Source organism: Danio rerio, chromosome 12 (assembly GCF_049306965.1).
Source record: "Danio rerio strain Tuebingen ecotype United States chromosome 12, GRCz12tu, whole genome shotgun sequence".
Classification (NCBI taxonomy): domain Eukaryota; kingdom Metazoa; phylum Chordata; class Actinopteri; order Cypriniformes; family Danionidae; genus Danio; species Danio rerio.
This window is the reverse complement of record NC_133187.1, coordinates 8,201,686-8,228,616: the sequence shown is the minus strand read 5'-3', so window position 1 is coordinate 8,228,616 and position 26,931 is coordinate 8,201,686. Positions and strand designations below refer to the sequence as shown.

At 39.6% G+C, this 26,931-nt stretch overlaps 1 protein-coding gene and 1 long non-coding RNA gene across 51 annotated transcripts in view; one reads left to right on the top strand and one right to left on the bottom strand.

Annotated features, from left to right (window-relative positions):
• ank3b (ankyrin 3b) overlaps window positions 1-26,931 on the top strand; it is a 211,155-nt gene that overhangs the window by 178,155 nt on the left and 6,069 nt on the right. For 10 of the 50 annotated variants that reach the window (XM_073918153.1, XM_073918148.1, XM_073918156.1 and 7 more), the window contains 15 exons: window positions 109-205; window positions 349-577; window positions 716-841; window positions 3,913-4,035; window positions 4,437-4,463; window positions 6,868-6,949; window positions 8,023-15,060; window positions 17,281-17,355; window positions 17,676-17,807; window positions 17,968-18,111; window positions 20,468-21,155; window positions 21,261-21,471; window positions 21,851-21,937; window positions 25,232-25,315; window positions 25,428-25,565. In XM_073918153.1, the coding sequence (XP_073774254.1) occupies window positions 109-205; window positions 349-577; window positions 716-841; window positions 3,913-4,035; window positions 4,437-4,463; window positions 6,868-6,949; window positions 8,023-15,060; window positions 17,281-17,355; window positions 17,676-17,807; window positions 17,968-18,111; window positions 20,468-21,155; window positions 21,261-21,471; window positions 21,851-21,937; window positions 25,232-25,315; window positions 25,428-25,565 (9,281 nt within the window). The remainder of the gene's footprint in view (window positions 1-108; window positions 206-348; window positions 578-715; window positions 842-3,912; window positions 4,036-4,436; window positions 4,464-6,867; window positions 6,950-8,022; window positions 15,061-17,280; window positions 17,356-17,675; window positions 17,808-17,967; window positions 18,112-20,467; window positions 21,156-21,260; window positions 21,472-21,850; window positions 21,938-25,231; window positions 25,316-25,427; window positions 25,566-26,931) is intronic. The other 40 variants (XM_073918163.1, XM_073918160.1, XM_073918159.1 and 37 more) reach the window with 12 other exon arrangements.
• On the bottom strand, window positions 19,816-26,335 carry LOC141376756 (uncharacterized). The gene is made up of 2 exons (XR_012387834.1): window positions 23,781-26,335; window positions 19,816-22,242 (listed from the first exon to the last, which is right to left on the bottom strand). It is a non-coding gene; the product is annotated as an uncharacterized lncRNA (long non-coding RNA).

Here is a 26,931-nt window from a genome sequence, read left to right as displayed (position 1 = left end):
ACAATATTAATGCTCATTTTATAGCATTACCAGGGCTTTAGTTTGTTGCACAATAATTAAGGATGGTGAAAATGTAAAAAATCCTATTAATAAAGGATCTATTGACAGGTGGCACATCACCAGCTCAATGGGAGGACATCACCGGCACTACACCTCTCACCTTCATGAACGACTGCGTGTCCTTCACCACAAACGTGTCTGCCAGGTACAAGGACAACTCATGTCCTTCTCTGTCATGAAGTCCTCTTCATGACAGATCTATTTTCCAATGATCTATTTGTACGATCTATTTTCCAAATCTCCAAATTTTAAAAAAGAGATTTTTGTTACTGCCAACTTTGTGTCCAGGTTTTGGCTCGCTGACTGCCATCAGACCCCAGAGACTGTACCTTTGGCCACCCAGCTCTACAGAGAGCTTATCTGTGTGCCCTACATGGCCAAGTTTGTAGTGTTTGCCAAAATGAATGACCCCGTGGAGTCCAACCTGCGCTGCTTCTGCATGACGGATGATAAAGTGGACAAAACTCTGGAACAACAGGAAAACTTTGAGGAGGTGGCCAGAAGCAAAGACATAGAGGTAGATATATTTTAATGTGATTTTTCTAAACCTTTCATGATGAATATTTATTGTACGAAGTAAAACTGTTACGATTTTTGCACATTAACAGTAAATAAAATGTCATACGGCTTGTAAACATGACTGGCAATTTTAAAGGTCCTGGAAGGGAAGCCCATCTACGTGGACTGCTACGGCAATTTGGCCCCTCTGATCAAAGCTGGACAGCAGCTGGTTTTTAACTTCTATGCTTTCAAAGAAAACAGACTCCCATTCTGTGTGAAGGTAGTTTTTTTTTTCTCCTACGATTTCCATCTTTTGGTTTGACTTTTTTCATTATTAAATGCTTTTTCTTTATTAAATAAATCAGCTTAAATTATATTATTCAGCACAATGAATACTGCTTAAAAACATATTGTTATTAAATAATTGTTATTAAAATAATATCTCAAATGCACATTGTTTGACTTGGGAAAGTAAATGCATGAATAGATATGATAGAAAGACCTTTTACAAATATATTTACTTTGTGCGCAATAAAATTTTAAAGTTTGATTGGTTATTGATTATAACTAAACTAGAAAATTTTAATTCACAAATTTGAATGAAACCTATTGTCATGACAAAAATGGTGCAGACAGTTTCTTTATGTTAAATGTATTTACTCATGTATATTTATTTATTTATTATTATTATTATTACAAATTATTCAGCTGAAACCATCTGCTTATTTAAAGGGATAGACTGATTTCATGCGGCTGCCATTTTAAAAGCGAAAGTAAGGCTGCGGTGGGAAGAAACCCAGAAGTATCGCCTAGAGTCACACAGGAATGGCGTTCATAATGGCGTATTGTTATGTACCTGGCTGTATATCTTATTAGCGAAAAAAAGTGCCACAAATTTATAATTTCACAACCTTCCGAGTGACCCGAAGGTCCGCTCTGAATGGATAGTGAAAATAAGAAGGGAGATCAGACCTCATTTTCAGCTAAGTTAAGAGAAATGGCACTAGTTAGCTAACGTTTTCTTTTCCAAACACATATTTTAGATACCGTTTATCAAAGTCATGTTAATGAACTGATTCTTTTACTATGTTAGACTTGTTACAATACTAAATTTCGGTACTAAAATTTGAAACAACAAGGCTGTGCTAAAGAAGACTGCATTGTTTTATCACTCACCGGGTTATATAGACTGAAGCAGGGAAGCGTCCCCACGGTGTTTACCTGCTGCCATGAACTGAAGCCTAGGAGGACACTTAAGCTAACTACTCTTTTTTTATATATATATACTTTATTTATAGAAGTTTTTGTAAAAACATAACACCAAATAATGTATATCATGTATATATGTTAACAAACTTGTCTCGGTGTTATTACTTTATACTAACTAGAACATGCACCAAAACACAAGCAAACATAACAACATTTTACAGCACCATCACAAAACAATAAAGAAATTTTAGCCAGACTGATGGAGTAAGAAACAAAATAGAATAACATGTAAAAAGGAAGTAATGAGAAGAAAAAAATTATTACCAGAAAAAAAATATTACAGAAACATTAATAACCTATACATCTAAGGAAGGGGCCCCATGTTTTGTCATACAACTTTTGTTTGCCAAATCTAGAGAAGTGGATCCTTTCCAACTTGAGGGCAGAAACCATTTTAGCTAACCATTTAAAAAAATTTGGCGGTGTTGTGGATTTCCACTCCATCAGAATCACTCTCTTGGCCAACACCATGCCAAACATAAAGGAGAGTTGTTGATGTTTAGGCCAAGTTAGAGCCTGGTCTGACCATCCAAACAATGCTATTTCTACATCAATTTTTATGTCCATTTCAAAAGCCTGGGAGTAAAGTCCGAAGAGACTTTTCCAAAATTCAGATACTTCTGGACAGGACCAACATATATGACCATAGGTCCCGACTGCGCCTTTGCATTTATCACACAGAGGAGAGACAGAAGGATACAGCTTATTAAGTTTGGCTTTTGTATAGTGCAATCTATGCATCACTTTAAATTGAATGAGCTGTAGCCTTACATTTATAGAGCAAGAATGAATACAACTCATTCCCTCCTCCCAGGTAGAGGATGAAATGTCAATTCCTAATTCCCTCTCCCAAGAGTCTTTAGGATGTGCAGTAGAGACCGAGACGTGAGAAGAAAACAGATATATTAGCTTAATACTCTTAAAGAGATGATTTTGTTTGATGCCTAATATGCTTTTAATTGTTTTAAATTAAACTTGAATGATATTAAAGTGATGTTTACGCCACATATGCACTTTGAAATCGTGGCAACAGGTGGAGGTTTGTAGTCCACAGCATGTTGTTGCAATGTTTACAGTGCTGATCCTATACATCCAGGTTTCTTCCCACCGCAGCCTTGCTTTCGCTTCTTAAAATGGTGGCCGCGTGAAATAAGAGTACAGTTCACCCCGAAATATAAATGATATCATTTAATTAGTTTCAAATCTTTTTTAGTTTCCTTCATCCGTTGAACACAAAAGAAGACATTTTGAAGAAAGTCAGAAACCAGCAGTCATTGACTACCATTGATTTTTTTTGTTTTCCTATTTATAGACTTCAAAATATCATCAATTGTGTTTAACAGGGAAAAGAAACTCATAAAGCTTTAGAACCAATTGAGGGTGAGTAAATGATGAGTAAATGTTAATCATTTGGGTGTGAACTATCACTTTAAATTAGCTGATACATCGGCTTCCACAGGCTACGATCCAGAAAATTCCATACAAGTTAGACGTGAGGATTACTTTGACAGTACACTCAAAGAAAATGGCGTATGTTGTTTGCTCAAACTCTTTCATTTATTTTCTTGTCGGCTTAGTCCCTTTATTAATCCGGGGTCGCCACAGCGGAATGAACCGCCAATTAATCCAGCACGTTTTTACACAGCAGATGCCCTTCCATTTCTGGGAAACATCCACACACACACACAGACTCATAAACTACAGACTATTTAGCCAACCCAATTCACCTGTGCCGCATGTCTTTGGACTGTTGGGGAAACCGAAGCACAAGGAGGAAACCCACGCGAACGCAGGGAGAACATGCAAACTCCACACAGAAACGCCAACTGAGCTGAGGTTCGACCCAGCAGCCTTCTTGCTATGAGGCAACAGCACTAAATACTGCGCCACTGCATAACCGCATTTTCTTCAAACTACTTATTTAAAATGAGCTGAAACAACACCATGCCTGCTTTGTTTGCGGAAAACTTGATTGTTTTGTGTTCAATCTAATCTTACATTTCTTAATACTTTCATGTTGCCGTGATTAAAAGCTTAATATTTTCATGTTGCCGTGTAGTAACATTTGTTTGTGCTCTTTAGGTCAGAGACAACAGCCAAGAGCCATGCGGCCGCCTGTCCTTCCTCAGAGAGATCAAAACCTCCAAGGGTCTCGCACAAACTGCTATCTGTAATTTAAACATCACACTGCCAGGATTCAAGAAGGTAAGGCTGAACTATGATCATCTGCGTCATATCATGCCATCTTCATACTCAGGAAAGATAGAGCAGCCTTTCTAGTCGTTAAGGGTTAAAATTGGCTCAAACTGCCTGAGTGTGTCTTTTATCTGTTTCAAGCTTCTTTCAAGTTGGTGTTGTTGTTGTGGCTGACCCAAATCACACTTTTGATTTGGATCCTGCTTTGGCTGAAGGTGCACAGGCTTGTGCTTTTTTTCAGCAGCTTCTGTGGTTGCGGCTTTTTTCTTTTCATTTGTTGCCCCTTTATGTTCCTTCACTGTGGCTTTGCGGTAACACAATCGCCTTTGTTCACATCCTGATGTTTCTTCCCCCCTGCTCTTCATTACGTTATCCCCTCTGTTTCTGCAATGCATCTTGGGAACCAAAAGGATGTGGATTCAGATCCCGAGGAAGAGGTAATAGTGCTGTCCCCTCATTTCCATGTGGTGTGCTAGTTGCTTTAGCTCTGGATTGATTGTTTGTTTTAAGGCGGCTTTAACATGAGTACACATACAGAACACATACAGCATGCTGCTGCAATTTTCTGCAAGTTGATTCCTTTTTCACTCATCCATGCGCAAGTATTGTTGCCTGGACTGTCGAGACTTAAAATAGATCTCATATCAAATCAGCCATATTTGATTTTTAAAGAAGAACATATAAAATAAGTTTAAATATGAAATACTGATCATCAGCGCACAATTTTTTTATTGACCCAGTCGATCGTAGTTATTCTTTTTGTTCCATGGCCAGGGGATGGTTTATTGATTTGGGGGCACTAAGCAATTCCAGCCAGGGGGGCCAAACAGTCTTAAATGCACCCTTTGTGGTGTTTTTTCTCTCTCCTTTTCTACGTTTTATCTTATTGCAATCTCTACATTTTAAATGTTTTGTAAAAGCTAAAAATAATACATAAACTATTTTGTTTTTAAAACTAAACCTTTACCTGATTTGGCTTCTGGACTGCTCCGTGATTCAGGATGGTGAGGAAATTTGTGTAGTTGTAATAATTACATTAAAATTGTATTCGTTAGACCCTTACAGACTCGTAGCCAGGCGGGGTTTGGGTGGTTCGAAAGATTCACCCCCTACTGACAAAGTCAAGAATTTAGCTGCTATACAAGCTCATTTGTCCTATTTTTTACAGTATGCCATAATAAATTGTGAAAATAACTGCTAGAAGGCAGCTTTGAGACAAATGTAATTTTTAATTATTCAAATGAACAAATTCTGACTGAGGAAATGAGCTGGCCAGTTTGTTATTTGCCTACAGGGAGTCCTCAGATTTCCAGCCCATCACTGTCTATGCATTTACTTGTGTAAATGTGTATAAATGTACATTTATTCAGTTTTTAAATGAATTTTACTAATATTATTGTGACATAATAAGAGTAATATTAAAATGTTCATATGATTTATTTACAATACAGTTATTAAAGTAATATTTTCCATCTTTTTGTAGATATATTATATGAGAGACTTGCTTTGTTTACCAAATAAGTGGATCTAGTTGCATTTGCATTGTTAACGTTAAATAAAAGTTTAAAAGGCATTACTTTTCATATCATATATTAGGTTTTTAGTTATGATAATCCCAAAATTATTCCGCATAAATCCGCAGATTTTTTACAAAATTCTCAGCAGAAATAGCAAATAATGTCAGATTCTGTCTTTCTCTACCTATAGGCTGCTGTTTTTAATTTAAACCAAGTTTTAACAGATTCCTACTTAGTTTTTTTAAATGATAGATGATAATAAATATTTTCATATTTCTTTGTTTCATTAAAAATTCTAAACTCACAACATTATTTATAAAACTAAATAACCTACAGTTGAAATGCACATTTGTAAATAAACACTTTGTGGTAAAATAGTATAGTAAGCACTTTGACAAAACTGTAGGGAATACTTTTGTTGCATCAAAAAGTGTGGTTATTATAAGTACAATACGACAAGCTGACCCAGCAAAAAAAATAATGTTTAAAATGTCACTAAAATGCAGTATTTAACAATCATAATTTAATAGAAAATGAGGCGAATAACTACTAAAAGGTCCTGTCTTAACGTTAGGGTTGCCACTATACTGAAACTCGGTACATCCGTATGAAAACGTTCATTTCCCGCAAACATTTGAGCGCAACTGAGCTCAACAAAAATGACTGATTAGTCGTGAAAGTCATCAGTTTCCTGAACTCGGTGCTGTTTACTTAGGGTAACCACAGGTACAGGGAGTGTTTCAAAGTCATGTTGATCAGCTGGTTTGTCTATAAGGTGACATACGAGCGATCCGCTGATAAACCGCGGCTTTAAAACGCTCTAGTATCCCTGTATCTGTGGTTACACTCAATAAACAGTAATCGGCTGTGTTTAAGAATGTGCTCAATGGCACTCAAATGTTAGCAGGAAATGGACAATTTTAAAATTTCAGTATCGCTTGGTACCGAATTCTAGTATCGTCGTAACCCTACTTACTATACACCAAAACAATGTTAAATTTAATTTATACTTCTGGGTATTTATTAGGAGCCCCCAGATTTCCTGTGGCCCTAAGCAACCGCTTACCTCGCTTATTGGGTAAATCCACCCCTGTCCATGGCCTAAAGAATAAAAGGAAATCAACATATAGTTGATTTCCTTTGACTCTAAAAGAGACTATATAGGCCAAGGAAACAAAAATACAATGTAAAAGTATAAAACCTAACCAAATCAGTGTTTTTCCTTCATAATCATAATGTTTTATCAGACGGAAAGACCAATAAACTTTAATAAGCAGGCTTGATAATGAGAGAACTGATAGGATTGTTGTTGTTGTTGTTACAGACTGAAAAGCCAGAACGACGTCATACCTTTGCATCTCTAGCCTTACGTAAGCGCTACAGCTATCTGACCGAGCCTGGAACGAGTGAGTTTAATGTTTTTACCAATGTATGAACTTATTTTAAGAACTAAATTCTTGGGAGTGAATAAAGTTAACATGTGACTTACTGTACCATCTTAACTGGCATAAACATTAATGTCTGATCTGCACATTCTTACCATACATGAACAGAGTCCACATGCTTGTTTCTTGTTTGTTTAAGTTTGCACGTGAACTTTGGTATTTCAGTTGGTGTGTTATGCTTGCTTGTGAGATATTTTTTCCCTATTTGTTCATTTCCCCCCCACTAGCAAGAATGATATTTGTCATAACATTTAACAGTTTGCATTATGGCATCGAATTTAAATCCATTTTATTTTTTTTTAATTCCTGTTTACAATCAGTCTTGCTCCTTTTGGCTTTGTGATTGTGCGAAATTATTTTATGCATTTTTGACCGAAATGCATGAAGACTCACAGGTAGATTCTCTTGGATACTTTCACAGTTTGCACTGACTTGCCTGTCACTAAGGTTACTCAGATCTGCATGACATGGACAATATTATGAACTTTAAATCAAAGTCATTTAGCCTGCATTTGCCATAATATGTTTTGGTATAGCATAGGAACAAGAATGCTTTTTGTTTTGGAGCCTTCGTTTTCGTCAAAATACCCAAATTGGGGAAGGATTTGTTTTTCTTTGACTTTTTTTTTTTTTAACTAAACAGATAAAAGGCACTGTAGCAAAAGAAGGTAGTTAGTCACAGGAGAATTTAGCACATCAAAAGTCAAAAGTGATATTGTTTTACTCTGGACCTGTGCATTTGTCTTGCCATTTTAAGTTTTGTGGTTCATCGTTTTTGTCATCCTTTTTTTTTTGTGTGCGCTTTGTTGGCTTTCAGTTTTGTTTTGTGAACCCTTTGTGGGCCATGAATCTCTTTGGATCGTCTTTATTTTGGCACCATCCACATCTTCAGTTCCATTTCAGATCATAAAACTGCTGTTCTACCTCCTTGTAAGACAATCGCCACTGACCAATTTTTTCCTTCTGGTCTCTCTGTTTTTCCACCATTTTTTTTTTGTTGACTTTATGTTGGATTTTCATTTGTCTGTTTAAAGAAACAGTTGAACGAAGTACAACAAGAACACTGCCTGCTGGTTACACTCACAAGCCTGTCTTTTCAACAAGATCTTACCAGGCATGGTCGACTGCTCCTATTACCGTCCCTGGGCAAACAAAATGTGGACTGGGTTCCCTCTCCAGTTCACCTTCCAACACGCCATCTGCTTCGCCACTAAAGTCTGTATGGTCCATTTCCTCTGCCTCTCCAGTCAAGTCCACCCTAGGAACATCAAATGCTTCTCCTGCAAAATCAATTAGCGACGTTGCATCACCCATTAGAACATACAGATCAATGTCATCACCCATAAAGACTGTGGTTCAACAACCCCAAAATCAAGTTCCAATATCTTCCAGTCTCCTATCTTCGCCAGGTAAAACTGGCACAGATCCTGTGTCTATTAAGGGGCTTGCTGCCTCATTGTCCTCAAGAGCTAACCTGATTTCGTCACCGGGATCCATGCTAGACAGAACTTTCACAACAGTGACCCAATCTGACTCTATAAAGTCAACCACGAATACCTACACATCATTCAAATCCACCCTGGCTCCCACAAGTATAGCAGTGTCCTCTCCCATTCGAAATATATCAAGCCTATCCTCTATTAAATCCACCACAGATGCAGCCAGGGGGACATTTTTGTCATCACTTTCTTCATCAGCTAAGCCTACAACAGCCAGTACTGAAACAGTCATGTTAAATGGATCCGTTTCACCATTAAAATATCCCATATCCTCCTCTTCATCTTCCCGTCTGTTTTCAGGAGGGGCTTATAGCTTACAAGAACGGATACAGGCCACAACACAAGCAGCGACAGCCAGTGTTGGTGCAGCCTTCAGTGAGGCTGAAAGAACAGTTACTGGTGGCTCGAAGTCAAACTACAGTACACTAAAATCTGTATCGTCACCTTTAAGATCACACTTAACAAGTTCTGTTTATGAGTCCCTTCGATCACCAGTCACCACTACCACGCCAATGACATCTGTTTCCATGTCTGTTCCAGTATTTTCTGTGGTCAGTGTGCTTCCTGAAACACAGGGGAGGAAACTTCCAGAAAAAATAACAATCACACCTCAGACACACAACCAAACACAGTCCTCTACAACACGAAAGAAACCTGCAAAGCCCTCACTTTTCATTTCTCCAACAGTCCTCAAAGCAGCAGCCACACCCACATTGACTTCCAATCAAGAGATTCTTAAGGATGTAGCAGATATGAAGGAAGATCTGATGAGAATGACAGCAATCTTACAAACTGACTCTTCAACTTCACCCAAAAGTTTCCATTCAAAGGTTTCTAAAGAACCCAAGATAGAAGATGAAGAAACTTTCAGTTTGGTCGAGAAAGTTAAAGAGGACCTTGTCAAAGTTAGTGAAATTCTTAAGAAAGATGTTCTGAGTGAGGCCAAAAACTCTCGAAAAGAGAGGGCATCAGAAGATGAATGGGAAGAGTTCTCTAAAGATGAAATTGAGGAGGCACGACACAGTGCCCTGCGATCCCTGCCAACATTCGAATCAACACTTCCAGTTGGGCCACAGTCAGTGCCAGACAAAGATCTCAATTTAGCCAAAGTGGTTGATTACTTAATGAATGATCTTGGTGCTAGTTCCCTTTCAAAAATAGCTGATGTAAAGAGCAGATATGATGAAATAAAGAAAGAAGGTGAGGAAAAACAGAAGCGCACCATGAAGCCTGAGCACAAGCTCAAAATGCCACCCACCGGTATGAGGACCTCACCTTCAGAGAAAGACTTAAGTAAATTAACTCAAGAAACATATAGTGGCACTGACGCTATCTTGGAATCTCCTGATGACTTTTCCCATGAGCAAGATAAAAGTCCTCTCTCAGATAGTGGTTTTGAAACCAGAAGTGAAAAGACCCCATCGGCTCCTCAAAGTGCAGAGAGCACAGGGCCCAAACCCCCATTCACAGATGTGCCTATTCCCCCTGTCATAACAGAAACCAGAACTGAGGTTGTTCATGTCATCAGGAGCTATGAACAACCTGATGAGGTCTGTGAACCATTAATGGATGAGGCAGCAGCTTTGAAGCCTCCAGTTGAACCTGAGTCAGCCGTTAGCTCAATCAATGATAAGGTAAAAGCCTTGCAGATGAAAGTCAGCTCTGACGAGTTGGCATGCCTCAAAGAAGAAACTCATATTACCACTACAACTCGAATGGTCTACCACAAACCTCAACTGAAAGATGCTGGTTCTGACCGGATTGAAGAAACAATGTCAGTCCGAGACATAATGAAAGCTTTTCAGTCTGGAAGAGACCCTTCCAAAGAATTAGCTGGTTTATTTGAGCACAAAGCTGGCCAAGATACCATTAAAGGAGATGAATTGTCCCCAAGGTTCCTTGAAAAGGACAAAAAACCCAAAGTTGAGAGAATTATTGAGGTGCACATAGAAAAGGGCAATACAAACGACCCGACTGAAGTTATAATCAGAGAAACTAAAAAGCATCCAGAGTTTATATGCAAGAGTGACCGAGGTCTCAGGGAGCTTGTTGAGAGGGTTGATGGGGATTATGAGGTTCTTCAAGATGAAGAGGAACTTACTGCAGAGGAAACACTGCCGTCCTTCCTAGACACGTCCAGAGTTAATACACCTGTCTCTCAAGAGGAAGAGAGTCGTCCCAGTTCAGCTCAGCTTATTACTGATGAATCATATAAAACGTTAAAGCTTCTAAGCCAGCATTCAATTGAGTATCATGATGACGAGTTGTCTGAGTTGAGAGGGGAGTCATACAGGTTTGCTGAGAAAATGTTGCTCTCAGAAAAATTAGACATATGCCATTCTGATACTGAGGATTCAGTGGCAGACCAGACACATAGCATAGCCACTGAAGTACAAGGGGCAGAAGGCGTATATGGAGAAAAAGTAACTGGCCCAAGGAAGGAGTCCAAATTAAGGTCAGCAAGAGATGCATCAGAGAAATCAGGTAAATATCCCCCACAAGAAGAGCAATTTGACAAAGTTACAGTATTACATTACACCACAGAACCAGGAAGCCCTAAACATGCCGTCTGGATGCGATTTACCCAAGATAGGCAAGACAGGAATAGAGAGAAACTTATTTATGAGGACAGAGTTGATCGGACTATTAAAGAGGCAGAGGAAAAACTGAGTGAGGTCTCACAGTTTTTTAGAGATAAAACTGAAAAGCTAAATGATGAGCTTCAGTCTCCCGAGAAAAAGAAACCAACAAGACTTTCACGGGAGACACTGTCAGGGCCGAGCTCAATGTGCAGCAGCCCTGAGAAAAAGCAAAAGAGCACAGCTGATGAATGGGAGAAAGGCAGGCAGAAAATGTTTGGGAGTACAGCTGAAAGGAAAAGTGCGAGCCTCCCAAACAGTCCCGAGAGGCATAAGCTGTCACAGTTCAGTGAGGATAAGCCAAAACAGCATGAATCTCCTCAGCAGGCAAAGACAGGTAATACAGGCCCCCCAGTCCCAGTTAAGACATCTAAAGTGAGTTCTTTTAGGCAGAAGTTTGAAACAGAAGCACAGAAACAGGATAAGAATATACCTATAGCACAATCCAAAAAATCACCAGAAAGTAAGTTACCAGTTTATCAATTTTTCACTGGTTCAAAACCGTCAAAGTCAGACTCTGCAGATGTAGGACAGTCACCTTCTAGAAAACTAACAGAAATCGATAAAAGTAAAGTAGACCCTCAGAGTTGTAAATCTCAAGGTCCTCAAAGAACTACTGTTTCAAAGCAATCCGGTGAAAAAGCTTTACTTGAAAAATCGACTACATCAAATAATGTTGCAAAAAAAGCCTCGCTGTTTGAGAAGATTAAGGATCAGGGGCTTGATACAACTCTAGAGAGCTCTACTAAAGTGCAAGACTTGAAAGATGGATATAGTGCAGACAGACATAGTGCAGTTAATGATATTAAAGAACAACGGTACCTAAAAAGTGACATTAAAAATGACTCCTTTAAAACAGATGCCTTATCGAAGGATAATGTCAGTAGAAACGACAGCCAGATAAAGACCCTTAAGAAAAAGACAGAATCCCATATTCCCATGAGAACAACCTCTAGTTCCTTAGACAATAACCAGTCAAAGAAGATGAATCAAGATACAGTCAGTAAATCATCTGAAAGGAGCCCATCGCACATACCTACCCTGACAAGACCAAGGGTCCAGGGCCGTTTAGAGTTACAGAAAGAAGATGCTTCAACAACGAAACCGGAAGAAGTCTCTGTTGAAAGTAAAACAAGTGACACTAGTTCAGTGGAAAAATTCACAGTTACAACAAGAGAAAGTTTCAAAGGGCTTAAAACTTTACCAGTTTATGTAAGTGTGCAAATGGGTAAGCAGTCTGATAAAGACATGGGAGGAGGAACAAATGGAACAATAAAAAAGGTATCTGGTTCAGAAAGTCGGACAGTTTATGCAGTTAAACAGAAACAGCCCACATCTCCTCAAGGCAGCCCAGATGATGACACCTTAGAACAGTTCTCTTTTATCGATAGCTCTGGCAAAAGTCCTATGACCCCAGAGACCCCAAGCTCAGAAGAGGTCAGCTATGATCTCACTTCGAGAACTCCTGATCCATTTATTGCATTTATGCCAGGTATTACAAGCCCGATAGCTGAGGTTTCAGAAGAATCTGAAGATAGTGAACAAGGTAAAGATCATTCTTTGAAAAAATCTGGACCAGAAGTTCAGGAAACAAAAGACAAAAGAGTTGCATATATAGAGTTTCCTCCTCCACCACCCTTAGATTCTGATTCATCACAGCCTGAGAAAAAAGGGTCGACTCCTTCCTCAGAAGCTGAGACTGAAATGATGGAAGTAAATCTCCAAGAGGAGCATGATAAACATCTTCTTGCCGAACCCATAATAAGAGTCCAACCTCCATCCCCTGTGCCCCCAGGAGCTAATGATAGTGATTCAAGTGACGAGGAATCAGTCTTTAAACCCATTCCAATAAAGAAATATACCTTTAAAATTGATGAGAACCAGGACTTGACAGACAGCCAATCAAAAAAACAAGACAAGAATGGTAATGATAAAGAACCAGGGGAAAATGGTAATGGAAAAACAGAAGATTATGATTATGAACAAAATGGCAATGATCAGTCCATCACAGACTGTTCAATAGCAACAACAGCAGAGTTCTCTCATGATACAGATGCCACTGAGATTGACTCACTGGATGGATATGAACTTCAGGATGAGGATGATGGCTTAAGTGAACCTATAGCCAAACCTTTTGGATTTCCCAATGACAACAGAAAAGACATTTGGGCATCAGATAATATGTCTAGACCAAGTGACCGTTGCCAAAGTAAACTTGAAGTAATTCAAGAAGAATCACCAGCTGAGGACTGCAAAAAGACCAAAGCTAAGATTGATCCTTCAAACAGAACGAATGGAAAAGACGAAAAGGATGGAAAACAATCTGATCAAGGACTTTCGGACACTTATTTTAGTTACAAGTTAGATGAGGAGTTTAATACTCCTTTTAAAACTGTTGCAACAAAAGGCTTTGATCCTTGGTCAAGCAAGGGAGGAGAAGATGAAGTAGTGGATGCTAGAATTAAAGACGATGAACCCAAGCCATTTGGGTTAGCAGTAGATGACAAGTCTGCTGCAACAACCCCTGACACAACTCCTGCAAGAACCCCAACTGATGAAAGCACACCAACTAGCGAGCCTAACCCTTTCCCCTTCCACGAAGGGAAGATGTTTGAGATGACCCGCAGTGGTGCGATTGACATGAGCAAGAGGGATTTTGTTGAAGAGAGGCTGCAATTTTTTCAGATTGGTGAGCATACATTTGGAGGGAGGATAGGGAATGGGGTCAGAAAACCAAATGTAGTCACCTCAAATTCACAAATAGTTGAGAGGGCACAAGTTAAGTTGGAGGACAACACTGTTATGTCATACAATATCATTCAGATATGCACTGACCACTCAGACACATCTCATGACATGGAGCCTCCCCCCTACTCAGAAGTCAGTAGTTTGTGTTCTTCTTTTAAGATAGGACTGAAGTCTTCCAATGTTGAGAGGAGAGATTTAGTTTGTGTAGACTGGGATAGTTCTCAAGGTACATTACCAGTGACTGCTCATCTAATAGGACCAGAAACTCAAAGAACAAGCGAGTACAATCAAAGAACAGACTCATCGAGGGCAGAGTCACGAGAATACCTCAAGACAACTGGCAATAATTCCAGAAATTGCAGCAATAATGTTAATTTGGAGGCCTTAAATGCTAGAACGGACTGCTTGCTACAAAGCATTGTGCAAACAGAACACATGTCAGTTACTGATCTCAGCTCAGTTCAAGTAAAAAATGCATGTGAGGATTTGGTAAGAAAGGACGCTGGTACTTGCAGGGACCATAGTTTAGAGAATAGTAACTTAATCTCCAAGTGCAAAGACGATATAAGAAAACCCACAAAATCTATGTTGCCAGTGAGAGCACCTCATGCGCCACTAAGTTGTAAAAAAGATCAAACATCTTTGAGACCAATTCAAAAGATTAAAGTGGAGGCCAGAAATCGTTTAGATCCATTCCCAGATGTAAAACCTAAATCTAGAATTCCAATTATGAAGGTCAAAAACATTAGTTCCTCACCAGTGCGTAAATGTAGAACCACTACAATGGCAAAACAGAAAGTTAAACCACTGCCAATCAAAGCAATAACGACAGACAAAAACACAAAACCAGGTCTGGTTAGTACATCAGGCAGTAAATATGGTCATAAGCCCTTACGTGATGTTGGGAAAAGTAGTCATTCTAAACCACGTAGTGTAGTAAAGGTGGTGGGTTGCCTTTCCAGTGATGACAAAAAGATACAGACATATGATCACGATGAAGAAAGCAGCACGTCAAGGAACACATCTTTATCAGAAGCCTTGGAATCCTCCAGTACATCCAGGTCTGCTAGAGACGTGAGATCACAGGTTGAGCAATCCGGCAGAGACAGGAGGAGGAGGAGTAGGAGGACTGAAGGCAGTCAGGGTGCTGGGCCTCAAGTGGCCCCCGGCGTGGAGATCGAGCCTAGTTTGTAAAACTTTCCACTTGTATGATCTTAGTTGCATGAGCCGTTGTGATTGCCTGTGGTGTGACCTGACTGTAGATGTCATCTCTGTCATTTGTCATTTTCTCTCTCTCTCTTTGTGTACTTGTGTACTGGTCTCTAAACCTGTTTTCAGATCTCTTTCTATGGATTAGTCAGTTTTACTGTAGCATGCCAGTGTTAGTGGGTTGCTGGCCATTTATATTGGTTCCTAGTTCTTGTGAGGTGCTAAGGAAGCCTGTAGATCTCCTAAGCCCACGCAGAGATGCAGTCCTAGCACAGCAACAAAGATGCCGCATGTTCAGTTTCATTTAATTCTGTGGATTCACGTTTGAGATGCTCTTCTGTAGTTGTAGAGACAATCGAATTGTGTCTTTTTTTATTTGTTATTTGTATGTTTTTCTGATTGAGATACTGTTAAAAGGTTAAAACATTTCCTGTGGTAGGGTTCATTCTTCACAAATCTAACCTCTTAAAGCATAGGTCTCGAACTCAATTCCTGGAGGGCCACAGCTCTGCACAGGTTTGATTCAACCCTAATCAAACACAGCTGATCCAACTAATTAACGTGTTCAAGACTACTACACTCTCAGAAATAAAGGTACGCGAGCTGTCACTGGGGTGGTACCTTTTCAACCGGTACACATTTGTACTTAAAGGTTCAGGACACCCTGGAGAACTTTTTTTTTTATATTAACAGATGTGTGTGTGTGTTGAGCATCAGTTAAGACAATGTTAGCACCTGTCAGCTTTAATTGTGGGGAAAACTGGATAATTTTGAGCTTTTGTCAGCTAATTTCAGCTTCCGGTTTTAAAATGATTTTTGGGGCGGGATCAAAATCAGCGACGTAGCGCAGTACTGCAAGTGCAATGATGACGTGTCGGTTTCTCATTATTATTCATAGCGGAGTTTTCTTATCCTATGAGAAGAGCCGGCTGCTTAATTATTCATGAGACCTGCCAGACCTACCAGAGTCAAGCCCGAACTGAGAGACACGTCACGGACCCACTGCATGGGCACACAGTATTTAGCCGTTCATAAGGCTCATATGCGTTTGTTTCCATGATCCACTCGGTTTGTTGCATGTTTTCCCCCGCGATCTTGATCAAAGCTGTGTGTGTGCTGCTAGCATTTTTGTCGGGAGAGCAGCACGAGAATTAGAGAATGGCGGACGCAGTCTTTTATCAGTTCATTCACATTCAGACACATCACTGTGCTGCTGTGTTTGCCTAAATCCTCCAGATTACCAGCAGGGCTAATAGTTAAAATAGACAGGTCAGGAGACCTGCAGCACTGAGTCTGCTGGATACGGGGGATTGAGGGAGAAGTCCTCATTTATAGTGTTTACATGAACACACTTATCTTTATAACTATATAAATTGTGGTTATGTGTATATGATATTACGAATAACAAATGTAGCAGGGCATTAAATCACTATTTATTTCTTTGCATTTTAACTTTGTAAACTATAAACTCATGCGTCTCCTCACGGTTTGTCTCATTTTGTGAGCTAGCTTCGTTATTCGCTCACGTTCTCCCCTGCTGGCCACGACCACTCCTGCCCGATGCTCGCGGAGCTCCACGCCTATTAATCATGCATCTTTTGAAAAAATTCTGAAGTAGACTTTAACCGAAAGTGGGGGGTGTCATGGCCCTTTAAAGGGTCCATATTGGTACCTCAAAAGTAGATTATAGTACCAACATTTTTTTAAGAGGAACACTTTTGTACTTTTTAGGTACTAGTATGTACCCTTGAGGTATTAATATTGACCTTTTAGGTACAAATTTGTTTCTTTTGAAAAAGTACCACCCCAGTGACAGGTCACGTGCCTTTATTTCTGAGAGTGTAGAGACTATTAAGCTGGTGTGAGTTGGAGGTGGTTGTAGATAAACTATGCAGAGCTGCAGCCCTTCAGGAACTGAGTTTGAGACCATGGTCTTAAAGCCACTGACAGTTAATAAACGATATCAAAATACATTTTACAATACATTCAAACTCTTTTCTGATCAATGTCCCTCAACCTATTATAATGATATGGACTCTTTTTGTTTGTTGCTGTCCAATTATTTCAAAATCTCCCCAAGACTTTTAATACTCTTTGCTTGATCAGAAAAGGGTAGTGTGCTTTAATGCTTTTCAAACTACTCTAACTAATATTAAGCTTTAAAAGGTTTTCATGGCTTTTCCTTTTCTGCTCTCAGGCCCTCAGACCCCCTGTGAAAGAACAGATTTGCGAATGGCTATTGTAGCAGATCATCTCGGCCTGAGTTGGACTGGTAAGAAATGACACCACCTAGAGGACAAAGTGATGCATTACCACTTTAGCACAAACATGCTATATGTTTACGTCTTTGTGTTTATAGATATGTAATTGATGAAAATACTGTAATTTAGAATATTTTTTAGAAATAAATGCTCATTTTTAGAATTAATATGATTGCACACATATGGCTTTTACTTTGTTGTTGTTTCTCAAAGCATTGATGCTGCTGTGATCAGTAGGGTGTGCCATCTGCAGTGACTGCAGCACTGTGCGCATGTGTACGGGAAGTGGTAAAGACAGAGGAGACATTAATCTATTTTTAATGTGTTGCAGAGATGGCCAGGGAAATGGAATTTTCAGTTGATGAGATAAATCAAATCCGTGTGGAAAACCCCAACTCATTGACGGCTCAGAGTTTCATGCTATTAAAGAAATGGGTTAACAGAGATGGTAAAAACGCTACAAGTAAGTATGCCAAGGGACTACACATTTTCTGAATGAGGGTTAATTATGTGGAGAAGGGTGGGTGGGGTTTGGATTTCTGAATGCAAGTCAGCTATTACAAAATAAAAGTCTTATATAATTGCATATGTTACAACAATAACAATATCTTTTCTACTTCTAGCGGATGCCTTAGCTGCGGTCCTGACTAAGATCAATCGGTTGGATATTGTGACATTGCTGGAAGGGCCGATATTTGACTATGGTAACATTTCAGGCACAAGATGTTTTGCAGATGATAGCGCAGTTTCCCAGGAGCAGGCTGATGGTAAAGTTTAGCCCCATCTACCTGAACTCTGCTTCTCTATGTTTCTCACAAATCTGTAGATTCATAGAACCATCATGGCAAAACACTCTAAATTCAAATCCAGTGTAAACTTAAACTCAAGTTTAAGTTTAAATCTCAATCTTACTTTCTAATCGATTAGATTCGCCAATTATGAGCACTGTTCTTTTCCAGCCTGGTGTTGGACCAGTCAGGGATCAGTGTGATCATATATATTGATTTAGTATGATTGTGTGTTTGTATGAAAGCATTAAAGCATGCTGCTATAAAGTACATAAGCTAATGCTGAATCAGAACTTAATCCCATCTCAGAAGTGCATATCACATTAGAGACCATACTGCTCTATTACCCATTCATATGAGGTCACTAAATGCACTTGCTTAATACATACATTTGTAAAAAAAAAAAAAAAAAAAAAAAAAAAATTGATTGGCAAATTGCACATGGAAAAAGTTAAGTAATATGTACTCACCGGCCACTTTATTAGGTACACCTAACTAGTACTGGGTTGGACCCCATTTTGCCTTTATAACTGCCTTAATAGTGTATATGCCGAGCTAGTGCTGTTCCCATGCTGATACACTTCCGGTGACCTGTTATTGTGAACTGTTTACCATTTTATATGGTTCCTTATACAGCATCGATGTTTTAATGTCATTAAAATACATTCAGTTAAATAAACTTTAGCATTTATTTAGTTGCTCAAGCGTAAAAAAGAGACAAAAGCTGTTTACTCGTACGCGCCCATCAGAATCGGCAGGCTAACGCAGAAGCTCCATTGAATATACTAGGGTAAAATAAATGCTCATATTATAAAGATATGGCAGGGGAAATGTAATTTAATGCAGTGCTTCTTGTACAATCTGAGACCCACTTTAAATCGGATATCACTCAGCTAGTGGAGATCGCTGATTTTTTAAGAAAACAGACCTTAAACGCACCGGATGTGATTGGACAGGTGTTCCTAATAAAGTGGCCGGTTAGTGTATGTTGGATCCAAGGCCCCTGAAAAAGTGAGCGCTTACTTTTGTGCTCTGTTACGGTTCAATTTAGGGTTAAATAATATATTTGAGTGATGGGTCTGATGGGTTTAGGATTTGGTTCACACTGTATTAAGATAAACATTATGTTTATGTGTATACTGAGTATACTCCAAAAACAATAGCAGCTAGCTATTAGCAGTAGTGTTTCAAAATTCTCTCCATTTCTCTGTGATTTTTCTATGATATGACACATACATGAAAACATAATATTAGTATCCAACCTGCTTCTACAGCATGATTGCCTTAATGTTTCTCTCTGTGTAGTGCTAACAGTAATTCAGTAGTTTGGGCTATATCGATAGCATGGCTGTGGCTACTATGGAATGTCTGCTTGCTGTCAAACTGCCTGATCCTCCAGTATCCCAGAATCCTCTGAACCTTCCTGATAGAGTGCTTCTGCTTCAAATTCAGACCAGCTTCTACTTCACTGCCTTTCAACTTCTTTCATAGCAACACCTTTGCCTCATTTCAAAACACAGTGGGGCAGCACTGTTTAGCATAGTTGAATTCTATGTGGTGGAGTAAATCAGTGCTAGCTCTTGCTAAAGCTCTTCACTCATGCTATGGTAACACTGCATTCTAATCTTCATATAATAGCATCATCCTGATGTCTCATGTTATCTAACATCTTGTTCTGCTTCATTTTCCTTTTTTTTTTTTTGTCCTGGTGTCAGTGATAGTTTCTATTACTCCTACTTTCTCCACGTCATCTCTGTCTCCTACCCCTAAAGAATTGACCAAACAGTCTCAGTCTGTTTCCTCTTCTTCATCCTCTTCCATCTTCCTCCATTTACGTCAGGATCCCACTGTTCCTGAACTATACATTTAGTGTTTTAAGTATGTGCCTTTGAAAATTACATGGTAATCTAAAGGATAAGCTATCTAAAACCATACTAATTGTACCACATGTTGATTAACCTAATGGTATATCTGTAATATTCTGGGTTACCAATTTGCTATTGAATATCTTTGATGTGTTTTGGGATATCACAGAAAATAACCCAAATTGGTGAACGTCAAATTACAATGGGAATCCATCAGATGCATGTTTATCAGAAGCTTTACAGCTGAAATACGAATCTTGTTTATTAAAACTTTAAAATGGACTACTTTTGTTAAGGAAATAACCCAGAATATTCATTTTAAACAAGTGTAATTGCTTAACAAATCCTTAATATCACCAAGCACACTTTCTCTTCCATGACATTTTCAAAGGCCTCTGTCATAACATCTGTTACTGTGGCATTGTGCACAAGTGGTATTCGCCTCCATCTCACTGTGTTGTATCACTCAGGTTACCACAACATTGAGCTGGAGCTCAAGAGTCCCACAGAGCTGAACTATGAACCCCCTACCCCTCTACGTCATGATGATTTCTTTAGTGAAGACAGTATGCTTAAGTTCTCCTCTAGTGCCCCTGTTAGACCCAGTGAACTGTCCTTGCCAACCTCTAGTGGCCCAGTGTCTACAGATACTAAGCCGCCTACCGTCACGGCGGAAGACACAACTATTGGAGGCCGGGAATCCGTTGCCCAGGAAGATGGGTCCGCTGAAGATGACCTTGGTGTCAACCAGGAATTGATATCTCCCTCAAAACAGCATGACAGTGAGGAAACCTCCAAAGAATCAGATGTCTTCCCAAGCAGCCCGGTAAAAGAAAAGGATGCCCAGCCTATGCTTCCCATTTGCGCCTCTGCCAGTGAAGCTGTTAAAGAGTGTGGCAAGTCTGGGTTTGACGAAGAAGACGAAGAGATGACTCAAGATAAAATAAAGTCTCTCTTGGAGACTATTAAGTTGGAGGAAGGCTCAGAGGATGAGGAGATGACTGAGGAGAGGCTGCAAGCGATCCTCTCTCAAGTACAGCAGGCAGAAAAAGACATGTCTTCAATTTCAGGTTTGCAGAGTGAGACGTCTGGTGCAAATGGAAAGACAACAACCGGCCAAGGACTGGGTACTGAGAAACAAGGGCAAAGAGAGACCAGGTTAGAACTGTGACCTCTATCGCAAACTGTAATCATCTTATTCCACAAGCTCAGCAGTTTAGGTATCAATCAAGTAACATATTCCAAATGTCTATGCCTCTGCAGCCAAGAGCTGAAGTCCTCAATGCCTGGAGTGCAAGCTGAGAGGCAAAATGGAGAACATCCAGAGGTGTTGTCGCCAGACGCCAGTGAGTCTTCCAGCAAACCAAAGGGCAAAGCAAGGAAAGATTCTGAGCGAGAGGAAGCAAGCAGGGAGGTTCTGGAGGACAGAGGACCAAACAACAGGGAGGAGGGCATCTCCGAGCCTAAAGTCCAGGTACTGGGACTAACAGGAATAGTTAAAATAATAACATAAGTTGACATCTTCCAGTTTATATGCACATTAAATCTAATCTTGCTAACAACAGAGGTAAATGATGTATATTATATATATTATATTTTAGATCAATTCTGTATCAAAAGTATATAAATCTACAAAGACTATAACTTGACTACATAAGAAGACATTAGTCTGATTATAAATACACATGTAAATGGGATTACATTTACATCAAATGAAATAATAACCACTTTCAAGGGTCACAATTCATTCTTGAACACAGCGAAGGCTTGTAACTTGAAAAACATTAGTTGAAGGTGACTTCATATGAGCTTGATGGCTCATGCACCGATGTAATGTGCTGACCCGACTCTAGCAGGAAGCTCTTAGAGAGAATGATTCCAGCACTGATGAGGAAGAGACTGTCACTACCAGGGTGTATCGGCGGAGAGTGATTCTGAAGGTACTACGGGTGGTACTCTTGTATATTTGGGCCGGATTTGTGTGCTGCAAAGTTTTTTTTGTGTGCTTTAGCCTGTGTGCTAAAAGGGCATGAAGTGAGTAGTGCACTGCCTCTTTTTATGAAGAAGTTGCTGTGATTTCTAGAGTGTTTTTTTTCTCTGTTTTCTTCTTTCATGCGTCCTCCTTTCTCTTTAATTAATTTAATTAAAGGTGCCGGCTAAAGTTAGCATCACTACTAATCCTCCATGTTAGCTTTAAGCTATACTAAGTAATACAGTGCATCCGGAAAGTATTTATAGCGCTTCACTTTTTCCACATGTTTTATGTCACAGCCTTTTTCCAAAATGGATTAAATTAATTTATTTCCTCAACATTCTACACACAATACCCCATAATGACAATGTGAAAAAATATATATTTTTTAAAAGTTGCAAATTTATTACAAATAAAAAAGCCTGAAAAATCACATGTACATCAGTATTCACAGCCTTTGTCGTGAAGCTCTAAATTGAGTTGATTGGATATGATTTGAGGCATACAGCTCACCTGTCTATATATAAGGTCCTAGGGTTGACAGTGCATGTCAAAGCACAAACTAAGCATGAAGACAAAGGAGTTGTCTGTAGACCTCCGAGACAGGATTGTCTCGAGGCACAAGGCTGGGGAAGGTTACAGAAAAATTTCTGCTGCTCTGTAAGTTCAAATGAGCACAGCGGCCTCCATCATCCATAAGTGGAAGATGTTTGGAACCACCAGGACTCTAGAGCTGACCGGCCATCTAAGCTTAGCGATCAGGGGAGAAGGGCCTTAGTCAGAGAGGTGATCAATAACCTGATGGTTACTCTTTCTGAGCTCCAGCGTTCTTCTGTGGAGAGAGAAGAACCTTACCGTACGTTCACACCGAAAGCGGCGAGAGCGTCAAAGTAGCCGGAAGTCATTCATTTTCAATGAGAGCCGGCGGCGATAGGCGACGATAAGCGGCGAGGAGCAGAGCGGCGCGTCTTCGCCGGCGTGAGCGTCGAGGAGAGTTGAAATGAAGTCAACTTTATGGTAATGAGCTATGACGCGTTTCGGCGGCAAGCAATCAGAATGAAGACGTCCACCGCTTGATAGCAGTTCAGGGAACACAGACCTGTGACCTTTGGTTCCGACCACAGTTGTTCCCAAGGGTTTGATTATTGCGGTCGCCGGATTTCCAATTATTTACAATGTTTTCTTACAGGAACATACATTAAATAAGTCACTGGCGAGTTACTGATGTTCATTAATGTTATATAAATTTATCTTTAAAAAGCGGGAATCTCACGCGATGTGACAGTACAAAACAGTACTGCTGCTTCAGGATATTTCAGACATACGGACACATATTGGATAAATAGAGCAAAGCCACACCACACGCAACTTGATCTTCCATTGTTATATGAATTTGATAAAAAAGTGCGCAACATTTTCACGCTAAAAACATGCCTTATGCAGGAATGTAACTGATATGCTGCAACGGCTCCTTTAAATATGAGATCAATGTAGCGAGTTTTGACGCTCTCGCCGCCGGAGCTGAAGGCAGTCAGCGTTGTCGCCAGGGCGGCCAGAGCGACCTTGGACGCTCTCGCCGCTTTCGGTGTGAACGTACGGTTACAGAAGGACAACCATCTGTGCAGCAATCCACCAATCAGGCCTGTATGGTAGAGTGGCCAGACGGCAGCCACTCCTTAGTAAAGGGCACATAGCAGCCCGCTTGGTATTTGCCAAAAGGTATCTGAAACAAAATTCTCTGGTCTGATTAGACTTAAATTGAACTCTTTAGAGTGAATGTCAGACGTTACGTTTGGAAAAAAAACAGGCACCGCTCATCACCAGGCTAATAGCATGAAGCATGGTGGTGGCAGCATCATGCTGTGGGGATGTTTTCCAGCAGCAGGAACTGGAAGACTAGTCAGGATAGAGGGAAAGATGAATGCAGACACATCTTGAATGAAAATCTGCTTCAGAGTGCTCTTGACCTCTGACTGGGGCGATGGTTCATTTTCCAGCAGGACAAAGACCCAAAGCACACCACCAAAAGATCAATAGTGGCTTCACAACATCTCAGTGTATGTTCTTCGGTGGCCCAGCCAGAGCCCAGATCTAAATCCTGTTGAACATCTCTGGAGAGATCTGAAAATGGCTGTACACTGTCGCTTCCGATCCAAACTTATAGAGCTTGAGAGGTACTGCAAACACAGAAAAGGCTGTGAATACTGATGTACATGTGATTTTTCAGCTTTTAAATTTGCAACAATTTAAAAAAAAAATTCTTTTTTCACATTGTCATTACGGGTTATTGTTTGTAGAGTTTTAAGGAAATAAATGAATTGAATCAATTTTGAAATAAGGCTGTACAATTTTTAAAAAATGTGGAAAAAGTGAAGCGTTATGAATACTTTTCGGTTGCACTGTACCTCAATTTGTGCATACTGATTTTACAGGTTTGGTTTCATTTCAATGACATTAAATACTCTGTGGTCATTTGTCAATATTTAATAGTCATTTTTTAATAGTTTCATTTAAAATGCTGCTTTTGCTGTGTCATTTCAAAGATGACACACTTAGCTTGTGCTGTTTTTTTCTCTCTGTAGTGTTTGATCCACCATTTTATTTGTATGTTTGTTTGAAAGATGTTTGTTTTGTTGTTAATTCTGAACTACAGCATTTATAGATTTCTTCTCAGACAGTGGGTTTCATTCACTAATAATTAAAAAAAAAAATTGTCATTTCTTTGCAATAAATTATTACTGTATGTATATTTTTTGTGGTGGTAATTCCCAGAACTTTTTGCGGATAATTTTGCGATTAAAAATTGTATAAATAAATGTATATAAGTGAAATTTAAAGGCTTAACTATATTAATTAGGTTAACTAGGCAGGTTAGGGTAATTAGGCAAGTTAATGTATAACGATGGTTTGTTCTGTAGACTATCGGAAAAAAAAATAGCTTAAAGGGGCTAATCATTTTGTCCTAAAAATGGCTTTTAAAAAATTGAAAACTGCTTTTATTTTAGCCTAAATAAAACTAATCAGACTTTCTCCAATAGAAAAAATATTATCAGACATACTGTGAAAATTACCTTGATCTGTTAAACATCATTTGGGAAAACTTTAAAAAGAAAAAAAATTAAAAGGGGGGCTAATAATTCTGATTTCTACTGTATACACATATAAAACGTGTGTCTATGCATTTTTAATGAATGAGACTCTGTGTGTCTGTGTGGAAAATCAGTACAAAGTAAATGTCTCATCATGCATCCTAACTCTGTAGGGTGATCAGGCCAAAAACATCCCTGGTGAGACTGTCACAGAAGAGCAGTACACTGACGAAGATGGAAACTTAGTCACCAGAAAAGTAATGTCCATGCCCACCTCTAACATGTCTTAACTTTACCATGTCTGTCCTCTTCCATCTGCCCATGTGTGGGTACAAACATTGCCTTGAGACATTTACACCCTTGTCTTAGGTCATCCGGAAAGTGGTGCGTCGTTCAGCTGGTGTGGAGGAGAAAGGCAAGCGGAAACGTGGGAAACGTTCCCGGCAGGCCAGTAGGGCCGAGCTAGAGGAAGAGAGTGGCCCGGGGCCCCACAGAGAGCACACTGAGGTTGGACTTGTGTGCAGTGCTCATGCTAGTATAGTGCAGGACTGGACTATACTAGTGGAACAGCTTGCTCGATTTAGAAATCTAACACAGGATTTTGGTTTGAAGTGGCTTTATTAATAAAGTAAGCGTCTGTGGATTGATATGCTCTGTTCTGTCTAGCTGTGTGTGTGTTTGTGTGTGTGTGGACATGCACATTTAATGTTTCTCCCACACAGAACTCAAAACAGAGTAGGAAACAGACTCAAAATGTGTGGGATCTTGAGTCAGCTTCACTGTTTCAGCTGAAGTTCATCTTTATGTCTATTGATTTTCAGTCAAAGCTAAAGCTACAAAGGATCAACTCATTCACACCAAAAACAATAGCTATAATCATAAAGTTCAAAAATATTCCCAAATATAAAGTAAAACACAACAGTCATCATAAACAATAGAATTAACTCATTTGTGTAGATGTTGGGCGATGCAGTGGCGCAGTAGGTAGTGCTGTCGCCTCACAGCAAGAAGGTCGCTGGTTCGAGCCTCGGCTCAGTTGGCATTTCTGTGTGGAGTTTGCATGTTCTCCCTGTGTTCGCGTGGGATTCCGGTTTCCCCCACAGTCCAAAGACATGCGGTACAGGTGAATTGGGTAGGCTAAATTGTCTGTAGTAAATGAGTGTGTATGGTTGTTTTCCGGAGATTGGCTGTGGCTGGAAGGGCATCCGCTGCATAAAAACGTGCTGGATTGGTTGGCGGTTCATTCCGTTGTTGCAACCCCGGATTCATAGAGGGACAAAGCCAAAAAAAAAAAAAAAAGAATGAATGTGTAGATGTTAATATAGTTATTTTTCTGGTTATTGGTGTAAACAGGCCTTACTTTAGGCTGCATACTACAACAAAAGGATGAACAGTTAATGACTTTCTAGGGCCAAAGAATGCAAATTTTATACATGTTTAATAGTCTTTATGATGAGCATGATTTACTTTGACTTTAACTTTAAATAACCATTGTTTCATCCACTATCTGACAAAAGAGCAACAAATATTAACTTGACTTTTAGTTGATTATTTAAAAAAAGTGGCTGAAGGTCGATTTTTCTGATCAATCATCTGTTGAACTGCATCCCAATCATCACAAATACTGCAGAAGACCTATTAGAACATTACAAACCACAGGAGAGGGCAAATTCTTCAGCAGGATAGCACTTCTTCTCATACTTCAGCCTCCACATCAAAGGTACTAAAAGCAAAGAAGGTCAAGGTGCTCCAGGATTGGCCAGCCCAGTCAGCAGACATGAACATTATTGAGCATGTCTGGGGTAAGATGGAGGAGGCATTGAAGATAAATCCAAAGAATCTTGATGAACTTTGGGAGTCCTGCAAGAAGGCT